The sequence below is a fragment of the Odontesthes bonariensis genome, chromosome 18 (assembly GCF_027942865.1).
Source record: "Odontesthes bonariensis isolate fOdoBon6 chromosome 18, fOdoBon6.hap1, whole genome shotgun sequence".
Classification (NCBI taxonomy): domain Eukaryota; kingdom Metazoa; phylum Chordata; class Actinopteri; order Atheriniformes; family Atherinopsidae; genus Odontesthes; species Odontesthes bonariensis.
In genome coordinates this window covers 23,280,588-23,303,943 of record NC_134523.1, presented here as the reverse complement: position 1 = coordinate 23,303,943, position 23,356 = coordinate 23,280,588, and the positions used below count along the sequence as shown (strand labels likewise).

Here is a 23,356-nt window from a genome sequence, read left to right as displayed (position 1 = left end):
ACAAGCCCCACATTTGCTCTCCACTGCACACAAATGCTGTCTAAAAGGCATAATTTGTGTAAGATATTGTCAATATTGCTCACTCTAGATATCTCTTCAGTAACCAACCTTGTCTTATATAATTAAAATTGACATTCCTATTTTATGCAAAGCAAAAAATGTCCTATCATCTAGAATTAAATGATCACAAAGACAGATTGTTTCAACTCTCTTTTTAATTCATTTGACCTTTTTTTTACTTTTCTAATGTCTCTAAGACTTAATAGAAGTCCATGTGGTGTTTTATTTTATATTAAAGAAGATGTATCTGTTTAACTCTATAGCTCCTAAACGGTCAGATTGACTCAAACTGGCCTTTGTGCTTTGCACATGCTCCACAGTTCCCCATCCGGAGAAGCCAATGCACAGAAGAAGAAGTTGTGATGTGCATTTCATATATAAAAAGACTTCAAAACGTCCAATTCACCGCTCGACGTGGTACCAATTTGAAGCCAGCTTGTTTGTCAATTGTTTTGATCCATGATGTTAGAGGTCAACTGGAAAAAAGCCAGTAATGGCACCTTGGACATACTGTACTTCTGTAAATACGTCGATTGCCCTCCTGTGTCTTTACGCTGGGAGAAGGAGAGTGGTTTGATTAGATGGCTAAGTCGAGGCGTAGCTGTAGCTCAGTTGAACTGTGCGTGTGAAATGTGAAACTGCACTCAGCTGTGGCACAGAGACGAGACACACAACTTCCCCGTGTGTGTGTGTGTGCGTTTATTATAATACGCTGATTTAGCAGATGCTTTAATCCAGTGTGATTTACAAATGAGGAGCATTGAGTGGTTATTGCTCTGAAAGACTTTGAATATCATTTGGGTGTGATCGTAACAACCGAGTGCTCCAGAGCGGAAAAAGGATTGATCGATGAATCCATTCTCACTGGTACTCATGCGTTCATCAGTCATGCACACGGTATGTGACGTGCTCTAAAAAAAAAAAAAAATCACATTTATGTTGCAGATTTGGTGCCACACTCAACGACTTCGCAGACGTGATTGTCCCTGACCAATCAGAGGTCTGCAGTGTTTGCCTGGATGAGAAAGTGTCAGTTAGTATCAGTTACCTGGTACAGTCTACACTGAGGTTGCACCTTATCGTACCGTGTTATTGGAAAAAGGTATTTAAGCACCATTCACCGGCACCAAGTTGTTCATTGATGCAACAGACCGAGAGAGACTGAACTCGTATTTACACAGGTGAACTGTGACCTCCTGCACTTTAACTCTCAGGAGTCTGTGCTTATAATTGTCCCTTATTACTGTATCTGCTTATGATCGCCTTTTAACTGTAAGCACTTTTAAATCCAGGTTTAAAAACATTTCTCTTTCAGTGTGCTTATGGTTGAGTTCCTTTAAATAATTTTAAAGCATAATGCTATAAAGCCTCTTAATTGTTTTGTATTTTTGTTTTTTCCCCTCTTCTTTGATTGCTTTTAACTGTCTTTTAATTTTTATTCTATTTTTTTTTTTTATTCTCTTTAAATTGCTTTTTTTTTTATGAAACGCCTCGTCTTTATGTAAAGCACATTGAGCCTTTAGGGGACTTCATATAACCTGATACCTTTAGCCATGTTTTATGTTTACTTTTTATGACATTTACAAGGATTTTACCTTCTTGGGTTTGGATGAATCGTGCAGACAGTTGTAGAGACCAGTGGCGCAGATGGGATTTTTGAACTGGGGGGATGATGTCGATGTATCTGCGATGTTTGCTGCCTTAAGTACGGACGGGATGGGGGGGACGGATCGGGGTCCCTATGAATCTGTCCCCAGGGCCTTCTGCGCCCATGGTAGAGACACACGTGCTTCCTGCGCTGCGTACACCAAGCTGCACGACCCTTTCGACGATGAATCCGTTAATGATTCGATTCATCTAAAGATTCATCTCAGGTTCTAAATAAATACACGTGGCTACTTTTCATTTAGAAATACGATCAGTTTGAAGTCCCTTTTTATTCAGTACTTTCATAAATCAGACAGCTGTCTTTGATATAAAAAGATTAATCTTTTCAATGCCAACGTCTGAGTGACTCGCCTCACTACGGCTCATACTGTATGATGCTGACGAGTCATTTACAGCTCAGATGTGGTGGTGACTTGACCAGCTTTGCCTACCGAGTCGGTTACTTTGGCTGTAGCATGCAGCTGCAGTCGCTTCTGTGAGGCGAAGTTTGCGATGGGAGGTGATGCAGCTTCGAGGTGTTCAGCAGCTGGTGGAACCCGGTGTTCTCCACAGCTGTTCTCAGAGCCTCAGCTCAGAGAGTGGCCACAGATTTGGTGTTTCTTTTCCCTCTCTAAGAGGAGGACGTATAAAGAGGGTCAGAAACACTTCGGATGCATTCACAGCGTTGCTGTTTAGGCTCCAAACAACAAGCTGGATGCTTTTAATCATTTAACATCTCGGGGTCTTTTCTCTGATTTGGGTTGTTGTCTTGTGTTGACGTTGTAAAACACATTTCCTTCTCTTTATGAATCATGTGGAAAAACCTTGTTTCCATGTACAACTTTGTGAAATCTGATTTTCTTTTGGGGTGGAATACATTATTTTCTGCATTTTACATAACTTGGATTTGAATATTTCATGTAGTTTTTGGGTTGTACTGCAGCCTTGTTTTCCTTTTAAATTTCTTTCGACTTACATTATTCTGCATTAAAGGGAGGGCGGAGGTTTCTCTGCCGCTCATTGTAAAGGTTTTACTTGCCTTTTAAGGTGATTCCTGGCATCAATTATAGTGTTACAGTGAATTTGAGGAGTTTTTTAAAGGCATTATATGGAGCAAGTATGAATTATCTAATGAAACAAAACATTTAATGTTCTTTGTTTGTTTTGTTCCAACTGTGTTGGTGAAGTGTACCAAACAGCAGATTATTCAACCCTGTCTGAGGATGAATAAATAGATTAACTGTTATGACGCTGTGTGTTGACTCTCTGATGAGAGTTAATGGAGGCAGTAACCTTCTGTGATCCTCCTCTCTTTATCATATCATCTGTAAACTAGGGTACATTAATGGATTTTTATTTTCTAACCCGTTTTATCCCATCACTGCAGTAGTGGGGCATCACAAGGGCGGTGCATTGACCTTTATGGACCGAGTTCACCGCACTGAAGGCTCTGTAAGCTTCGCCTCAGTCCATATCAGAATACAGAGACATACTGCCGCCGCCGCTGCTACATGCCCTTATTCACTGGCACTTTTCCCAGCATGCTTCAGAGAGCGTGAAGGTGGGGAGGAAAGGGTGAGTGGAGATGAGAGGAAGCAGCAAAGGGTCGAGCGTGGGGGTAATGAAGAGGGGTCAGAGGGATCTGATGAGAGGAGAGAGGACTGAGAACAAGATGGAAGAAAGGAAAGGGAGAGGAGGCTGAACAAAAAGAGGCGACAGCTGACCGGCGGTGACGATGTGGACGCACGCCAGCGTCATTCACTGACACCGTTTACAGAAAGGCCACGCGAGAAGTTCCAGATAATAACAAGACAGGAATTTGTCTTCCTTTTCCCTTTGGCTTGTTTTTCACGTTCACTCTTTTCAACGCTGCAGTGCTATTCTCAGAGGGACGCTTCAGCCCACGCGCTGCCGGGGAGGGAGGGGGCGAAAGGCTGGAGGGATGGAGCGGAGAGTGATGGTGTGTGCATGTGTGGTGTCAGGGAGCTTCTGTGACTTTAAAGCTCATGTGTTCCAGGAAGTGAAAGTCAGGCATCGCATACAGTGGACTGGTGGCATGAAAACACATGCACAGGCTCCACTAACACTGATGAGATGTACTGATAAGATTATTTGTCCACTATTGACACACGATACCACGAATGGCACTACTTCAGGGTTGCAACTCTGTTCTTTATCAATTAATCTGTCACCTGTTGATGAAATGTTTGGTCTACATAAGAAACTAGTGAAACGGCTCAAAATATTCTCTGAATTCCAGATGAATTCTTTAAAATACAATGAAGAAAATTAACGTTTTAGAAGCTGCTTTAGAAGCTGAATAATTCATTTATTGACTGTCTCAGCGCCACTTTCTTGACATGTGGATAAGGTAAACTGATATCATTATATTATCCTATTCAGGAGATATTGATTAGCGATGGCGTTACATTAACCACTAAATGAAAAATCTTATATACGATGTTACTGTTTGTTTTAACTTTAAAGCTTAAATCCCTCACAGTGATCAAGGCTCAACTGTTCCATATGTTGTCGGGATCCTTGTAAATGAAGCACAACATTGGAGATAGTCAGCAAACTGGCGCTGCGTCTCTGAGTGTTTGAGTCACCGCGGGAGATATTACTCACTTAGATTCCGTAGCTCACGGTGCCCAGAATAACTGCATTTTGAAGTAGTTGTCTTCATGATTAATGCAGTTTGGTTGAATTGTTGGAGATAAGAACAGATGTTGTGCTTTTGTTTTTAATTGATTGTTTTCAATTTGATGTTTTTGCTCTGAAAATAATAACATAATTGGATCCACTAAACGTAGTGACATGACTGTATCGGCCTCTCAGGGGGATTCGATAACACTGTTTCCCAGTCCTATGACACACACATAGTAAGTTGACTCTTTGTAGTCTTTATTAATGATTCATGAACAATAGTGTCCCAGAAATTGATGCATAAAATAAATGGAGGAGCTGCAGAAAAGGAAGTTGCAAAAGCAGCTCCAACAATGTCATCGGAAAACATTAATAGTCTTTAATGATCTGTCAGCTCACTGATTTGCATTTAATCCGATCAGAATAAAAGAACTCCTGTGGAAATGCATGATTTTACTAAGAATCATACACGTGTTTAATGTATTCTGCACAGTAATGGTTTGTACCACTGTTCTGGCACATATTGTAGGCGGGGGGGTGGGACCTCAGCAGGACAAATCCATACATGCGTGTCGCACACGCAGCAAGACGAATGGCCGAGATCAGCAGGAAGACGGGAAAAACAGGGAGACAGAGTGCGACCAGCAGGGGTTTGTGCAGACAGACGGTTTTACATGCAGGCACACATATGTTGGAGGACAGACAGATTGCCTCAGAGGCTACAAAGTCTGAATCCTTTCATAACATGTGGGTGCAATGCTTTAATAAGTTTGTTCCCCCCCTGAGGAGCTTTAAAGTACTATTTCTGTCAGATTCTTACAAAATAACATCAGTTCTTAGATCTCACATGAAAAATCCTTGACTTCCTGTAGAGCAGCACGGTGTTGACCCCGTCGTGTTAATCCGCGACATTCGTACATTTGTTTCTAGTGTGCGCTTATTCACAATATTTATTGAATAAACACACTTGCTGCCTAGAAAGCCAGTGGAAGTTCAGCCATTTGTCAGCGTGGGGCTTCTTAATTACGACATCTGAGGAAGCGGGTCGGAAAAGCCCCCGGAGGGTGGAGACACACTGATGTGAAGCCAAGCTGTCAGGGCAGCAGAGCGCCCAGAACTTTCCAGCAGAGAGGACTGGCTTATTTAGGTTATTGCGATTCAGGACATAGCCCCCCCATCAGCCCTCACTCTAACCCCTTGAACGTCCTGTTTTCATATATTTGCTCTCTGACTCCTTCTTTTCTTTCTGCCATCTTGTTGCACGTCTTGCCGGTGCTGCAGCTCTGACTCCTGTCAGCTGTAGGTGTTGTTGTTGCTCTGGGAACCGGTGATCTCATTTTTGTTTTGCTTCGGAGAGAAGGAGCAGCAGGAACCACGGTTCTTGGACTGGAAACTAGAAGTACTGCATTTTGTAATTGTAACTGCTACGTTAACATTGATTAACCCAGAAATACCAATTTCATATCCGTTACCCAAAAGAGACATCAGCCGCATTTGCAGTGATTTGTACTCCTGATTTTTCTTTTTTTTTTTCTTTTTAGAGTGTTAACTGTGGGCCCGATGTTTTTTATTCATAGGAAGTGCAAGAGGCAGATTTATTTACATAACGTACAGCTCCAACTTGAGAAAGGCATCCACTCTGGTGGTCATACAGTGATGAGTCCCTTCAGTTGCAGAGGAGGATGTTAGGACCTGTGTCATAACCAGCGAGTATTTGCAATGTTTATTTAATGAATTGCCTCATTTTCTGGAAAGTGGTCGATAAATGAATAAGATTTATTTCCTAAAGGATTATTTTCCTCTAAAAGCAGCTAAAGTGCGTGAAGCGGCTTGTTTCATGCAGCTCATTTCAATCGAAACTACGCTGTAGGTATTAATTAAGAGGAAGAAACTGAGGCTTTTCTTGACAGCATTGGCCCCTCCCACTCCCAGCGCTGCGGGCGTCGCTCTGTAAACAGGACATACACATACGTCCACACATCTGTGATCCCCGCTCCTCTGTCCGTCTGTCAGATGGGTCCATACGGCATCTGTCATGTGCCGCGCTCTTTCTTTATCAAAGTCAGACCACGGCGGCTCCCATCTCCTCTGTGGAAGTCTGTGCGTTATAGGGAATAATAGATGGCTATAGCTCCCTCCCATGAGTAGAATGTCTGTTTCTATAAGCTGCAGTCAAAGCCCCCCGGGACAGGAGTATTACAGAAATGTACCCCCAACCTTCCTGCCCATATTACAGTGTTTCTAATAACAAACATCCTGCAGGAATTCAATTTATTTTAGCAGGAAATAACAAAAACACAAAACATTGGCGTCCTTCTTGAATCAGCCAGTCGCAGATCAGCCGCAGTAGTAACCGTGAGTGAGCCGCGCACCGTGCATTGACAGTGAAGGTGGTATTTGAATCACTGCAGCCAACTCCATGACACCGCGTCAGATAAGATGCTGAGAACTCTCTGTGCAGTTTGTACTTTATTGTGTTTGTCAGTCAGTTTCTAAAGATTGGAAATAATTTAATTTAACCTGGAGAAACCTCATGTCATATCAGCTATGAGCCACCTCACATTTCTTAGCATATTGTCTGGAAAATGAGAAACAGGTGCAGCAATTAAATAAAACATGCAAATATAAATGTAAATACAGAATATAAGGTACGAAACAGAGTTTGTTCAGTTCTGAGCAGCTTTAAAGTGAATAGCTGCTCTGAGCGCCTTTGTCCTCCAACTCAGCCTGAACCCTCTCAGACGAGCTTTCTGTCCTTTCTTTAAGGAGTCTTCAGGAATAGTTCTCCGGGCTTCTTGAAGGACATCCCAAAGCTCTTCTTTGGATGTGGGCTGCCTTTTGTTCCGTTCTCTCCCAACATGATCCCACACTGCTTCAGTAATGTTGAGCTCCGGGCTCTGGGGAGGATTCATCCCTCCATCAGACCTGCTGCCACTGATTTTCAGCCCACTTCTTGTGTCCTTTGGCACAGCTCAGCCTTTTCTCCCTGTTTCCCTTCCTTAAGAACGGCTTCTTGACAGCCACCCTTCCATGGAGCCCATTTCTGATGAGGCTTGGGCCAACAGCAGATGGATCAGCTGAAGGTCCAGATGCATCTCTCAGCTCCTGTGTCAGGTCTTTGCTGGATGTTTTCCTCTTTCTTAAGGACATCACTTTCAGATCCTGTTCATCTGCTGTAGATAGTTCTTTACGCCTGACACTTCTTCTTCTGTCCTCCACTTGTCCAGTTTCCTCAAATGTTTTAAGGACACACTGCACACCATGCTGAGATATGCCAAGTTTTCAGCTAACAGCTCTTTGGGAATCACCTTGTTGCTGCAGAAATCCTGTTTTCTGTCTGTCAGACTGTGTTATCTTTGCTGTTTTTCATAGATGCAGCTAAAGAAATGGGAACAAATGATGTGTCTCTGTGACAGGCTGCTGGGAACAAAGTGCCTAAAGATCCAGTTTAAAATGGCTTCTTTGATGCGTTGTCTGTTATGTGTGGACACAACACTGGTTCATCCCTTGAGTTAGGAGCCTTTTTTCTGCCTGAATCATTCATAGGTCAGAGTTACGTGGCTAAACAAAGAAAAAACACATTTGGACTGGAGTGAAAATGGGTGAAAACAAGCAGCAGATGTTCAGAACGTCTTGAGAAGTTTTACTCTGGCTGCTTGGAAGTATAAATAAAGAAATCAGGGATTCCTTCAGACTTGCACAGTGCCGTCAGTGTGTGTTTGAAGGGCTAAAAAAAAAAGTTTCATACAGTATCAACATCAGCAATCACGGCTAAATCAATATGTTTTTACCAACGACGTGCATGTTGTGTTTTTCTCTTTCAGAGTGAAAACCGGTGAACAAGCGGAGAGTCAGACCAGGACAGTCTTCATATCAAGAGGAGTTTCACAGCTTCCCTGATTTTAAAGCTGAGGCTCCTCACCAACTACTCCTGCCGCTTTTCCACCACTGTCATTAGTTTGTTTGGGATCACAGTTTCAGACCTCTCTACCCCTTTTTTTTCTTTTCTTTTTTTATCCAAGCGAGACCAAAACCAGATGCCAAACTGACTGTGTCAACAAAAGAAGCAAAAAATATCTTCTATGGAACTAATAATATCCTAATCATCCCATAAAGAGTTCATTTACCGGTCTTTCAGTACCTGATTTAGTAACTAACATCCAGTTTTTCTCCCCCGAAGCCCCCCGAATACACGACAACATCCCTCACTGCATTAAAATCATATTTAATCCCGACTACCTTAAAAGTTTATGTGCGTAAATTGTGTTTGGTGTTTGCTGCTCTAGATGCTAAAACAGACCATGATCAGTGCATTATAGGTTCAAAGTGCTTTATGAACAAATCCTCCTCTTGTAGATATGAGTAACAGAGGAAGCGTGTGGTAGGCAGCGATAGCTCTCTGATGCCGTCGGAACATTTCAACGCGTCAGCAGGACGGCGTTTGATTGACAGGCAATGCAAGCCACGTCTGACCTGATAAACAGAGGCACCGCCGCCGCTCCTCCTGCTGCTGCCGTCAAAGGCTTAAAGACCTACTGTCCTCGCACTCTGCGCTGTGAAACACTGTTGACACTTTGCCTATCTCCTTCTTCCAGTTGCTTACATTAGAGAGGCCTCTCAGTCATTGTTGTCTTGTTTCTTCCATACGTGGCGCTTGATTCCGCCACAGCGAACAACGTGAAAGCCCCCTTTATCTACTCCCAGTGACCTCTTTGACCTTTTTTTGCATTCTTCCTTTTTGCTCTACTAAAAAAACATGCAATTTAAAACCTTTCGCTGTCCTCACATCTTTGGTGAAAGGACACCAAATTTGTAAAAAAAAAAAAAAACAGAAAAAAAGTTTAAAAAAAAAAAGAGAAGGAACATAATCTAAAGCCATACTGAACACCAGCCATACAGATACCTTTTACATTTACTCTTCAACGTTGGTGCACATACACATTCAGGGAATCGATGAGGAAACAAACCACATCTCACGCATTTAGATGAAAGAGGAGCTTTCGGACTTCTTCTTTTTTCTACCCGTGTCTTTGAATCACACTCTGTACTGAATCTGTGACCCAGACCGCCTGGGGTGTCAAGCGTGGCGGTGATAGTGACTGTGTTTCGCGTTCTCGTCTTCGACCCGTTTTCCTCTGTGTTGACGGATGAATCCGGACATTTTCATGTCTGTTCTGTGGGCAGAACCTTGCTGCCCTGCTAGAACCGGGCCCAAGCCCTCCTTCGTTCTTTTCTGTTGGGCCAAGCTAAACTCAGAGCAAAGACACTCGCGCAAGGACACCGAACGCACATAGATCTCTGATATTTGTCACCAGCTCCTTGCTCCAGACTCTTTTGTGAATGCCTTGACACGCTCATATGATGAACCGATCTCCTCTTAGAAGCTGCTTAAATCTTAGTTCGTCCCGCCTCTTTTAAATCGTACTATCATTTAAAACACAACTTTTAAGCATCTCAACCTTTACGGATTCTCTTCCTGTAAGATCTTCGAGCGTTTGTTTGGTCGGCAAAGTGTGAGGATGTAAAAGAAATGCAAATTAACGCTAAAGCTCGAGCCAAACAGACTTCCCTTCAGCTGCCAGCACCGTTGTTTACAGACACAGGATACAAAGATCGTGATATTCGACTTTAATAGCGTTTTGTTTCCATATATTTTACACATTGATTAACACACGCAGGACAACAGAAGTGCCAAACCCCAAGGATTCATCCAGCATCTGTTAAAACTCATCAACCGTAAGATGTAAAGTTTACATACAGCGCTAAATGTTTACAGACCACAGTTTCCATCGCAGTTTCTTATGTGAATCGTAACTTTCGTGCCAAGCACAGCCCTCAGAAACAGTGTTCAGTAGGAAATATAAGTCTCTCCAGTTGGTTGTTATATTAAGAGTTTACAGTTCTCTCAAACTGATTTTTGTTTACAGAAAAATGTAAAAAAAAAAAATACTGCCGATTTCAAAGATTCTGAACTTTGTCCACGGACAAACCAAAATTAATTCATTATTTTTTATGAGCAGGTGCCATACACCGAACCCAGTTTGTTTTGATTTAAACGGATTATTACAGATTGACAGCTGTTGCATCTGCAGTTCATATAGGGCCTAAAACCTCTTAAAGACCTCAATGTTTACACAAGCTGCTTATGGAGGGTTTGCATTCAGAGAAATGTTTACATTCAGATGAAAGAGAGAGAAGCCAAACCAATTCATGAAACAGCTGCTGAACTCAAGGGGAAACCCTCGTACCTGAACCAGGAGGGGATTCCTCCATCGTACTGAAGTATAAACTTTTCATAGAGAAGGTTTTTATATGCCAAGAAGCCGCCATCTTGGAGAAGGACCCTAATAGCAGATAAGGAACTATTTGTGAATTTTAAAAAAAAATTTTTTTTTAAAAAGCAGCTTGAGAACTTTGCCCCAGAACAATGAAACTGACGGTTTCCACAGGGATGTTTCCCCTGTCCCTCGTCCTCCTGCTTTTCTCCCGCCTCGCCGTCTCCACTGTAACCGTCAGTACATTGCGGCGTGCTGTCACCGGCGGCGGCAGCTCTGCTGCAGCTGGTAAAACAAGCTCCACCTTGTTCCTCCTGACCGGCTACAAGCCACCGCTGCCTGGAGGACCCAAAGTGGCACCAAAAGCAGCTGAGATGGAGGACGGGGATGATCATCCTGTCATGGCAGAGCTCCCACCAAAGCCCCTCCCTCAGATCATGTTGCCGAGGAATATGACAGCGGACGCTCTGAAGCCTCCGCTGGGTGCGGCCCAGGTGGCTCCACCTCCCAGACAGCTGGTGGATGTGGATGTTTGCAGGTAAGCTTCTGACGATGTGGGTTGTTTTTTGGTTATTTTAGTCCTAAAAGCCGTCATGATTTATTTTTATTAGCCTTAAAGCCGTTGTTAAGGTAACGCAACATGTTCCTGAGGCAGGTTTACTCATGACAAACACTTAGATAAGATCTCTGATGCAGAATTAGATCGAGAGAAAAGGGAGATCTGTCAGGGAATATGGAGCTGTACTGTGCCTCCACACACATAGAAAACCTTTAGTATAAAAGATAACTCACAGACTAACTAAAGCACCAACGCAAACAAAAAAAACACAGGGACAGAAAATGTTGATGTAGAAAAGATTATTTTGGAAACTTAACCCTCTTTTTTTTTTAAGATAAAATGCTGTAAAAATGATTTGTAAAAGTAAAAAAATGCTGAGTCTCTGCAGATTTGAGCTGTTTTTCAGCATTTAAATGTATTTCTGTGCGTTGTTAGAATGCGTTGCTCTCACTTGATGTGATAAAAGCAAGTCACATCATGATTCTCCTGCAGTTCCCATCCTGATCTCACCGAAGCTTATATTTTTCACTGAGAGGCGTCTCGCTGTTGCTAGGAAACATATAATCAGCTCTGAATCAGTTGTCTGTCGGCGAACCACACTCTGCAGCTATTAACAGTTGCATTCAGGCAGTCAAACACCCAGGGGGAGAACTTCCATGGAGCCCCAGAGGTATCCCTGTGTGTGGTGCCCATCATTTCTGTTTATGAAGGTTACATTGTCGCTAAACCCTGTTTCATTTGAAACTCTTCACATGGGTGGCACATTTATTGTTGAACCTATCATCCTCGCTCCACAGGGGCTACTATGATGTGATGGGGCACTTTGACAGCACGTTCAACTGCTCCCAGGGCAGTTACATCTACTGCTGCGGCACCTGCCACTATCGGTTCTGCTGCGAGCACCAACGGGACCGGCTGGACCAGGAGTCCTGCAACAACTACAATTCCCCCGTCTGGGCCGACACACAGGTCCCCATCACTGTGCCCACGGGCAACAAGCCCGACCCTGATTTTGAGACGCTTCAGCAGCAGAGCAGCAGGTCAGACGGCACTTGTTTGTCGCTACCGGCAACAATCAGAACCATCTGAGAAAAAGAAAAGTCTCTTATCATCATCTTGTAAGCAGGGATGTGATAAAGATATGTTTTAATCGATGCATTTAAGCTCTACGATCTAGAATATAAACATTTACATTAGAAATTTAGGAATCCAGTGGTGAAAATGGTCTTTTTTTATTGTTTAATTTTGAACACACAGTTTTGATTTAGGTGTAAGTTATGTGGAGCACTAATCTGCTACGTCCTGATTTTGGCTGACAGCTTTAGATTTTATTACACAATCTATCCCCCAAAGATCTCGTTACTGTCCCCTCTACGCACTCTTGTTTGCTGTACATAAATGGTTTAATCCCATTACTCCTGCTCTAATTATGTGCTTTGTTTTTGTCATATGTTGTATAGATAAGAAGGCAGAGAAATAAAAACTGAAATATAGGCAGACGTATGAAAGGAAAAAGCAGCATTTCGGCAGCCAATAGACAAAAGAACAACTCGACTCTGTTTCGCATTGCTGGCTGTGTTCCTTCTCTTTTTGCTCTGATTGACTGAAATAAATTTTCCTCTGAAAACAGCACGGCCTATGTGATTGGAGGGGTGATTTCCTTCACTCTGGTGGTGGCGGTTGGCGTAAGGGTTGCCTTCAGCAAGGTGGCACGTCGACCCCGCAACAGAGACATCAACATGCCCAGGTGAGATCAGCCAAGAGTCCGCACTGCCTCGAAACTTCAAAGCACCGCTTCAGAGCTTGTTAGGGGAGAGTATAAAAGGTCGTTGGCCATAGCCAGAACTTACAGATGTTCCATAAAACCCGTCACAGGCTGGCTATCAGTTGTTGTTACAGCTTAATGTAGCGTGGTGCAGAGTGAAGACTGCCTCCACTACACATTTAATTTGTTGTAATGATTTTTGTTCTGCAAAGAGCAAAAGTAGGTAAACTTATTTATTCCCGTTCGCCACACACAGCTTCTTTCGCATTCACAGGTGTGTTCTCGTTCGCTAATAACATCAGCACCAACATCAAAACAAATAATTATGTATTTTACATCACTATTCAAAAAACAGTTTCATCAAGTACATTCAATATCAACTTATTTCTGAAATACACAGTCAGTCAATCACGTCTCCCAAACATTGTCATATTAACCAAATTAATCATGTATCTATTTCTTAAACCATGAACTAAACATGAGCAGCGCAAGCTTTTAAGATCAACTTCTATTCCTCTCCAGCTTAACGGGCGCTCGAGGTTGCTAGGCAACCAACACTAACCACTGGCTAGCCATTCTCAATACGTTACGTTCGCTGAACAAGTAACGTTCATAACCAAAATCACAAAGTCCAACTGGGATTATAAAGTACCACATAAACATTGTCATATTAACCAAATTAATTTATATCTATTTTAAGTTATTTATTTCTAAAATCATAAACTACACATGAGCAGCGCAGATCGACTGCTATTCTCCAGCTTAACGGGCGCGCGAGGTTGCTAGGCAACCAACACTAACCACTGGCCAGCCTTCCTCAGTACATTACGTTCGCTGAACAAGTAACGTTTATAACCAAAATCACATTAAGTCCAACCGGGATTATAAAATACCACATAACATATTCACACATCAATTACACCCTTCTAACCCTCCCTTCTTACCTGCAAAGAGCAAAAGTAGGTAAACTTATTTATTCCCGTTCGCCACACACAGCTTCTTTCGCATTCACAGGTGTGTTCTCGTTCGCGGAACGTATTCCCGCGAGACTTCCCTTTGTCCCTGAACACACAGTGTAGCGAACGAGCCCTCTGCTGGTAAGGGTTAGACACTGCATCCCGATTGCTTGATGACCATATTTTACACTAAATAATAACAACAATAAACTAATCTCCTATCTTATCACAAAACACCCAGACTATTTTCACCACCCTGAACATGAGCTGTCCAAAATGGGAAATCAAATTAACTATGGCTCTGTATGCCACACTCTCCCCTCCAATAATAAATGTCCTCAGACATTTCAGATACCCAAAGTGTACCTTTGCACAACACCTTGAACTTTCTCTCTGAAAACATGGTATTACTTAGTTTAAAGTGGCACCTGACATTCAATTCCCTTAGTACCCATTTATCAAAGTATCTGACCCATTTAGACCTATACCACTAAAGATCAGTTGCTGTACTCTTGACCCCAGTCAGATCAACTCTCAAATATAACAGAACTCATATCGGCCTCAGTTCTTTTAGTCTGTTACCAGTCTCTTCGTTTGTACAGTAGCAGTTCAATCTGTTCTCCTGGAATTGTCTCTTCTTCACAGTCCATAACATTTCACCACTCTACTTTTCAGCGTCCGTTTTCTCTGAACTTGAGTAATGTTCGTATACTGTGAGTTCAACCCATTATGTCAATGTCTGGTGATGCCCACGGTCGCCACATGACCAGTGGGTTACAGGCTGAGGACATTCTCCCAACGTGCAAGCTCTCTGCACCCACTTTCACCCATGTTGGTTCACCCAAGGAGTCGTAGGTCAGTCTTTGGGGACGGTGCCTGTGTCGCCGCGTGTAGCTGGTCGCTGGCAGAGGGTCTGGATCATCTTCTTCTAACGACTCTTGCAGACTTTCCACAGGCTCTACAGTGTCATTCCCACCATGTCCATCAGCTGTGATGTTCCTGTCATCTGAATCTGCATCCTCTTCCACAACCATTGCATCTTCCAGATCTGGTGCTCTGTCTTTCACCGTCAGAGCTGGTGCAAATGGCTCTGCCTCTGGATTCAAGTCTGCAGCTCTCTGACTTGGTTCTTGGTCGTATGGGAAACGACACACCAGCTCAACTTCATCACCGCTTTCGCTCTCAGAGTCCTCCACTGGTTCGTTGATTTGGTGCTGTCTTGTCTGCATTTTCCTCTCTTGTTTTGCAGGGATGGGTTCCGGATTCTCCAAGGGCAGACTGTCACATGGGAGTAGAAGATTCCTGTGCAATATGCGACTCTTACCACCTCCCTCTGGTGCTACTTCATACACCGGGCTGTGACTGCTCCTTCTCTTCACCACCACATGCACTTTAGTTTCCCAGTAGGATCGCAGTTTACCAGGGCCGCCCCTCTCTGACATGTTACGCACAAGCACCCGTCCACCAGGTTGTAGGTCGGCTCCATGTGCTCTTTTGTCATAGCCTTTCTTGCCTCGTAGAGCTTCTCGGGCTGCTGTTTTGGATGCAATCTCATAGGCTTGCTGCATTCGGTTTTGCCAGTTCTGTACATATTCAGTATAAGTCTCTTTTGCCTCTCTGGGCTGTAGGTTGAACAGCAGGTCTACTGGTAAGCGAGGTGACCTTCCGTAGAGCAAGTAGTAGGGAGAGAACCCTGTGACCCCACTGCGGGTGCAGTTGTACGCATGCACCAGTTTTGTCAGTGAGCTCTTCCAGTCAGCCTTCTGTTCACTTGTGAGGGTACGGAGCATTGATAAGATTGTTCTATTAAATCGTTCACACTTTCCGTTGCCTTGGGGGTGGTAACATGTTGTATGCGACCCCCGCACGTCACAGCTCTTCTGTAGTTGGTCCATCAGCTGATTCTCAAACTCTCTTCCCATGTCATGGTGGATTCTCTCTGGAAATCCAATGCGCAGTGCAAAGTCATTGAATAGTTTGTCAACAACAGTCTTGGCGGACTTGTTTTTCGTGGCGTAGGCTTGGGCGAAACCAGTGAAATGATCAATCACAATTAAAATGTACTCAAATCCCTGTTTGCATGTCTCTAAGTGTAAAAAGTCAATGCAAACTAGCTCACCTGGCCGTGTTGTGACAATGGTTGCCATGGGAGCCCTGGTTGGTTTGTGAGGTCGCTTTGCTTTGAGACACTCACACTCTTGGGTGACAAAGTGTTCTATTTCAGAGTACATACGAGCCCAATAGAATCGATCTTGGATCAGGTTCATAGTCCTCTCGACCCCAAGATGTCCCATTTCTCTGTGAAGCTCGTGGAACACTCTTTGACGGTACTCTTTTGGGAGGATAAGCTGTTGTTTATCTCCTGCTTTCCTATAGAGAATTCCATCCTCGTTTACATACAACTTTGCCCACTGTCTCATTAATACTCTGACGTCCGGCGGTTCCACTTTAAGAGCTCTCCTGGACGGGTGCTGATTTTCTCTCTTATAATACAGAACTTGGCCTATGACAGGATCTCTTTCTTGACTGTCTCGGATCTGTTCTGGTGTCAGGGACTTGGTTTGCGGGTGTGCACTCGCATCTCTCACTAAGTCTAGAGTTCCTATGGGGACTGTGGCTACCCAGACCGGGGGGGTGTCTCTCTGCACACTGACTCCCTGCACTGTTGCCCTAAACACTTCCTGACCCACCTCCTCTGTACACTGGGTTATGAACACATTAATGTCTAATGGCATGCGGGATAAGCCATCTGCATCTGCATTACTCTTCCCCGGCCTATACTTAATGGAGAAGTCAAACTCGGACAGCTCACCCACCCACCTATGACCTGTAGCATTAAGCTTAGCTGTTGAAAGGATATAGGTTAAGGGGTTGTTATCTGTATACACTACAAAGTGTGGAGCATGATACAGATAATCTCGAAAACGTTCACATATTGCCCATTTTAGTGCTAAAAACTCTAATTTCCCTGAGTGCATGTGATAGTTCTTTTCAGGTGGTGTTAGAGTTCTAGAACCATAGCCTATGACTATCATTTTGCCGTTCTGCCTCTGGTAGAGTACTGCTCCCAATCCCTCCTGAGATGCGTCGGTGTGGAGGACGAATGGTTGTGTCATCTCTGGGTACCCTAGGATGGGAGGCTCTATCAGTTTGTCTATGAGAGAGTTCAATGTCTTTTGGTGGTTCTCTGTCCACTGTATAGGAGTGTTAGGTGGGAGGTTACCTTTCTTCCTGGTTGTGGCCCTGATCTTCTCTCTGCTCATCTTATCAGGTGCTGTTGAAAGTAGCTGGTAGAGAGGCTGTGCTATCCTGGAGAAGTTTGGGATGTATGTTCTGTAGTATGAGAGGAATCCCATCACTCTTCTCAGCTCTCCCACGGTTTTAGGCGCTCTCTCCTTTAAGGCTTGGACAGGGGCCACTTCAGATGGATCCATAGTGTAGCCTTCTCCAGACACCAACCGTCCCAGAAATCTCACTTTCCTCTTCAAAACTTCACACTTGCGGGGGCTGAGTTTGACCCCGTGCTCCTGATATCTCTGTAACACAGTTCTCAGGTGCTCGATGTGGTCCTCAAAGCTTGGGCTGTGGACCAAATTGTCGTCCAGATACGGCTGACACATCACATCTCTCAATCCACGCAAACAGTCTTCCATGTTCCTCTGGAATTCCGCGGGCGCCGCACTCAACCCAAACGGGATTCGGACCCACTGGTACAGGCCCCAAGGGGTTATGAAAGCAGTCAGGGGCTGGCTCTCCTCATCCAGGAACCCCTGGTGATAGGCCTTCCCCTGGTCCAGTACGGAGAACCAGGAGCTGCCAGTGAGTGTGTCAAGCATATCTTGGATTCTGGGAATGGGGTGGCGATCAGGGACTGACCTTTTATTCAGTTCTCTGTAGTCACAACACAGTCTTAAAGTCCCATCCTTCTTTCGCACGCACACCACTGGTGAGGAATACGGAGAGCGTGAAGGAACAATCCAGCCCCGATTCAACAAGTCCTGAATATACTCCTTCACCTCCTGGTGCAGTGGCTTTGGGACTGCCATGTATGTTTTTCTTACTGGAGTGGTGTCATGCAGCGTGATGTGGAGTTTCAATGAGGGGATTGAGCCGATGTCGTCATCGTCGTACGCAAACGCGTGACACTCCTCTCTCAGCAGCTGTTTGGTAGTCCTCCTCTGTTCCTCGTTTAAGTGACTAAGATCGACCGGAGGGTCCCACCAGGCGGGTTGTTGTTTTTTAGTTGCCCTCACCTGTGGCTGATGCTGTGTTGTTGGTAGCTTCACTCCCTCTCCTCTGTTCATCTGTTCAACGTTGGCCGCATAAGCAGTCTTGACTGTTTGCAGGTGACCAAGAACGGTGCGCTGGGTCAGGGTTACACTGTGTTTGTTTGTGTTGGCGATGGGGACTGGCACATAACCTGACCTTTTCCTGGGGATGCTGACTAGACCCTCCTCTATTACTACCCCCTCTGGCAATGTAGGTTCTTCACTTGGGACTAGAAGCAGGTCTTGACCATGATACTGAGCTCCCGTGTTGACGTTAACATACACTGTGGTGACCTGTTCAGCGCCTAAAGTGAGTGTCCTTTTTCCTGTGTGTACAATTCCTACATCTTCCTCACCAATAGGGGCATGGATGAGCTGAAGCACTGCTTGTGCTGTCTTGACTGTTATCCGGAAGGCCTGACACACAGTGTTGATTGTCTCTGTCTGACGACCGTCTCCTGTTATTTCCTCTATCACATTGTAGCCAATTATGGGCTCTTCTGCTACACGTGGGTCACTTGACACTAAAATAGGTACGAGAAGTGGCTTTGTCATGGCGGAGTCTTTCCCTAATCTGAACTCTACCTCCACCCAGCCCATGAAGGGTATTTCAGTCTGGTTGGCTGCCACTCCCAATAAAACGTCTGATCCTAACAGTTCACTGAGAGGTCGCACCATGCTGTGCGGTAAGTGCAGTTTTCTCCATTCTTCATTAATGATGGTCGCCTGAGCGCCTGAGTCCCATAATGCTTCCACTGGAACCGTATCCAGTGTACAATAGACAGTGTGTCGCTTTGCAATCAACTTGATGAGTCTTTCCTTACGTCGTGGTGGGAGATAGTTAACTGATGAGATTTGAGGCAGTGTGGGAGGGGGGGCAGGTTGCTGCATGATGAGACTGGATGATTCATGGGCTACCGAGGGTCCCGGCTCGGTAGCCCAGTCTCGTTTCCCTGCTGCTCTCTGGTCCGTCGACATCCTCTGGAGAGATGCCCCTCTTGTCCACACTTAAAGCAATGTCTGCAGGAGTCACCTATCTGAGCTTCCTGACATGCCCTACAACCCCTGGGCCGACTACGGCTTGGTGAAAACATTTTCTCTGTCGGTCTGGCTTTTGTGGCCTCCACTGTCTGTAACATCAACTTTTTAATTTCTAGAACCTCAGCCTTGAGTGCTTCTATTGAGTCTGCCTCCATCTTGAGTCCCTGACTTTTCTTGCCCTTCCCCGCTGCTTCACGATTAGTAACTGTGTCATCTGCTGCCGCTGAGATGTCAGGTGGATACACCTCTGCCTGCACTTCACTGAATTTTGGGGGCTTGTTTATGGCTGTTTTTCTCAGTTTTTGCTGTCTTTCTTGTTCTAAGTTTGCAGCTTCACTGATTCGCTCAATTAGCATCTCATCTGTGACAGTACGGTTATTGAGATATGGCTTGAGCTGGAACTTAACCGCATCACTGTAAAGACCAGTTTCTATGGAACGGAGGAATTTTCTCTGGATTAGCTCTGGACTAAACTGCTCACCTTCCTCACCTGCATCATCATCAGCGGATTTTCTCATTAGCTTCTCTTTCAGTTCTATTGCTCTGAATAAGAAATTCTGTGCTGATTCTTTTGGATCTTGTGTCATGTTCATCAGGTGATGCAGCAGGTCAGAGGAGGAGTCCACTTTGTAGTGACCCTTAAGTATGGTCTTGAGGGTGTGCAGCGTCAGTTCTCGCTTTATTTCAAGCATCTCCCTCAGATGAAGACCTGGACTTACAGCCCGTGTGACTGCTTCAATAATCTCCGCTTCTCCATGTCCTTTCCGCTGTCCAGACTCAATTTGGTTGATGAGGCTTGTGTAGGACAATTTCTCCTTTTGACCAGCTTCTCCAATCTGTCCAATTATCCGGAACTCCCGCCTCAGCGTTACTTCGGGCAGTCTGGTTGGTGCTGTGGTGGCAGTTCTTGTGTCCTCTTCTTTTGCAGTCACGATGACAGGCGTACTGTCTCCTCCTGCTGTTTGTGTCCTCCGCTTGATCTTTTCCTCCAACGCTCCAATTTCCTCTGCCATCTGCTGCTGCAACTTATGGTACTGCATTTTCAAGTTCTCCAACTCACTTATTTCTTGAACTACTCTCTCAGCCTCAGTTTTCCCCGGTGTCAGCTTCAGAGGGGCCAAGTAGGACAGGACACGCTGCAGATACTGCTGATATGACTCTGTGGACTCTTCATCCTCCTCAATTTCATCCAAGGTTGTCTCCACTAACCTGATGAGGGCGCGTCTTGTTTTACTGGCAAACCCCCCGACAGGTGCGTTACATTTGAGATGATCACAAAGGGAAATGAGCTCCGTCTCCTCCAGTGTCAGCAGTAATCTGCTTAATTCATCCCTTGCTTCCTCCATGGTCCTCCTCTGCTCTGTCCTTCTAGACTTCTATGCGACTGGGCCGTGGGCTGAATCAACCATCCTCTGCTACCAAAATATGTAGCGTGGTGCAGAGTGAAGACTGCCTCCACTACACATTTAATTTGTTGTAATGATTTTTGTTCTGCAAAGAGCAAAAGTAGGTAAACTTATTTATTCCCGTTCGCCACACACAGCTTCTTTCGCATTCACAGGTGTGTTCTCGTTCGCTAATAACATCAGCACCAACATCAAAACAAATAATTATGTATTTTACATCACTATTCAAAAAACAGTTTCATCAAGTACATTCAATATCAACTTATTTCTGAAATACACAGTCAGTCAATCACGTCTCCCAAACATTGTCATATTAACCAAATTAATCATGTATCTATTTCTTAAACCATGAACTAAACATGAGCAGCGCAAGCTTTTAAGATCAACTTCTATTCCTCTCCAGCTTAACGGGCGCTCGAGGTTGCTAGGCAACCAACACTAACCACTGGCTAGCCATTCTCAATACGTTACGTTCGCTGAACAAGTAACGTTCATAACCAAAATCACAAAGTCCAACTGGGATTATAAAGTACCACATAAACATTGTCATATTAACCAAATTAATTTATATCTATTTTAAGTTATTTATTTCTAAAATCATAAACTACACATGAGCAGCGCAGATCGACTGCTATTCTCCAGCTTAACGGGCGCGCGAGGTTGCTAGGCAACCAACACTAACCACTGGCCAGCCTTCCTCAGTACATTACGTTCGCTGAACAAGTAACGTTTATAACCAAAATCACATTAAGTCCAACCGGGATTATAAAATACCACATAACATATTCACACATCAATTACACCCTTCTAACCCTCCCTTCTTACCTGCAAAGAGCAAAAGTAGGTAAACTTATTTATTCCCGTTCGCCACACACAGCTTCTTTCGCATTCACAGGTGTGTTCTCGTTCGCGGAACGTATTCCCGCGAGACTTCCCTTTGTCCCTGAACACACAGTGTAGCGAACGAGCCCTCTGCTGGTAAGGGTTAGACACTGCATCCCGATTGCTTGATGACCATATTTTACACTAAATAATAACAACAATAAACTAATCTCCTATCTTATCACAAAACACCCAGACTATTTTCACCACCCTGAACATGAGCTGTCCAAAATGGGAAATCAAATTAACTATGGCTCTGTATGCCACATTAACACACAGATAGCACAGCTGAAATCCAGTTGCAGCTACAGTATAAGAACGTTTAAACAACTTCAAACTCAGCACTGCGCTTCCTCTGTTTTCCAGAAATGCTCCAGAAAATCTCAGCAGAAGGCAAATTACGAAGAAAAAACTGTAAAAACTGACAAAAGTAGCAGCTCAAAGTCGATCAGAAAGTGTTAAAAAAAACAATTTATCACACTCTGTTGATAGAGTTAACAAAACTCTATGTTAATTTCTTTAAAAATACACACTCAAACCATCAACACTCGATTGAGAATGATACAATTTAAAAGGATAATGCGAACATATATCTCTCCTGTAAAATTGAATATATTTGATCCTAATATACTTGATCTATGTTAGAAGTGCAACAATCACCAGAGTACATTATATCACTGTTTATGGAAATGTGAAGAGATTCAAACATTTTGGAGCTCAGTGTTAAAGTATATCTCTCAGATTACGACGTCCCCTATACCTTTATGCCCTAAGGTATGTATTTTAGGCATTTATCCAGATGACTGTTCTTTAACTTGTAAGGAAAGAAAAATGGTCGACCTTTGTTTATTGCTGGCCAAACGCTGTATTGCATTATGCTGGAAGAATGTTGGTTGCCCCTCTTTTACCCCACTGGTTAAATAACTTAACATCGAGTTTGGCTCTTGAGAAACTGACCTAAGTTGTTAGAAAGAGGGCTTCTGAATTTTATGATATTTGGAGGATATTTCTGGAACTGTTGATGGAGGGAGAATGAAATAATGAAAATGATCTTATTTGTTGTTGGGAGTGCAAGCTGTAACCTACATTTTGAATATTTTTTTTTTATATATGTATTTTATTATTTTCATTATTTCATATTCATTGCACAGTAATTTGCTGACTAATTACTGTGGTTTATCTTATCTTTTTTAATAATTTAATTATTATTTTCCATCCATCCATCCATCCATCATCTTCCGCTGGTCCGGGGATCGGGTCGCGGGGGCAGCAGCTTGAGCAAAGAGACCCAGACGTCCCTGTCCCCGGCCACTTCCTCCAGCTCTTCTGGGGGGACCCCGAGGCGTTCCCAGGCCAGCCGAGAAACATAGTCTCTCCAACGTGTCCTGGGTCTTCCCCGGGGCCTCCTCCCTTTGGGACGGGCCCGGAACACCTCACCGGTGAGGCGTCCAGGAGGCATTCTCACTAGATGCCCGAGCCACCTCATCTGACTCCTCTCGATGCGGAGGAGCAGCGGTTCTACTCCGAGCCCCTCCCGGATGACCGAGCTTCTCACCCTATCTCTAAGGGAGAGCCCAGACACCCTGCGGAGGAAACTCATTTCGGCCGCTTGTATTCGCGATCTCGTTCTTTCGGTCACTACCCACAGCTCGTGACCATAGGTGAGGATAGGAACATAGATTGACCGGTAAATCGAGAGCTTCGCCTTCTGGCTCAGCTCCTTCTTCACCACGACGGGCCGGTGCAGAGCCCGCATCACTGCAGACGCCGCACCGATCCGTCTGTCAATCTCCTGCTCCATTCGTCCCTCACTCGTGAACAAGACCCCGAGATACTTGAACTCCTCCACTT

The 23,356-nt window shown here is 44.3% G+C and overlaps 1 protein-coding gene across 3 annotated transcripts in view; it reads left to right on the top strand.

Moving 5' to 3' along the window:
* shisa7b (shisa family member 7) overlaps positions 1-23,356 on the top strand; it is a 51,670-nt gene that overhangs the window by 7,940 nt on the left and 20,374 nt on the right. For all 3 annotated transcript variants that reach the window (XM_075449907.1, XM_075449905.1, XM_075449906.1), the window contains exons 2-4: positions 8,178-11,166; positions 11,985-12,227; positions 12,818-12,934. In XM_075449907.1, the coding sequence (XP_075306022.1) occupies positions 10,781-11,166; positions 11,985-12,227; positions 12,818-12,934 (746 nt within the window). In that variant the 5' untranslated portion in view covers positions 8,178-10,780. The remainder of the gene's footprint in view (positions 1-8,177; positions 11,167-11,984; positions 12,228-12,817; positions 12,935-23,356) is intronic.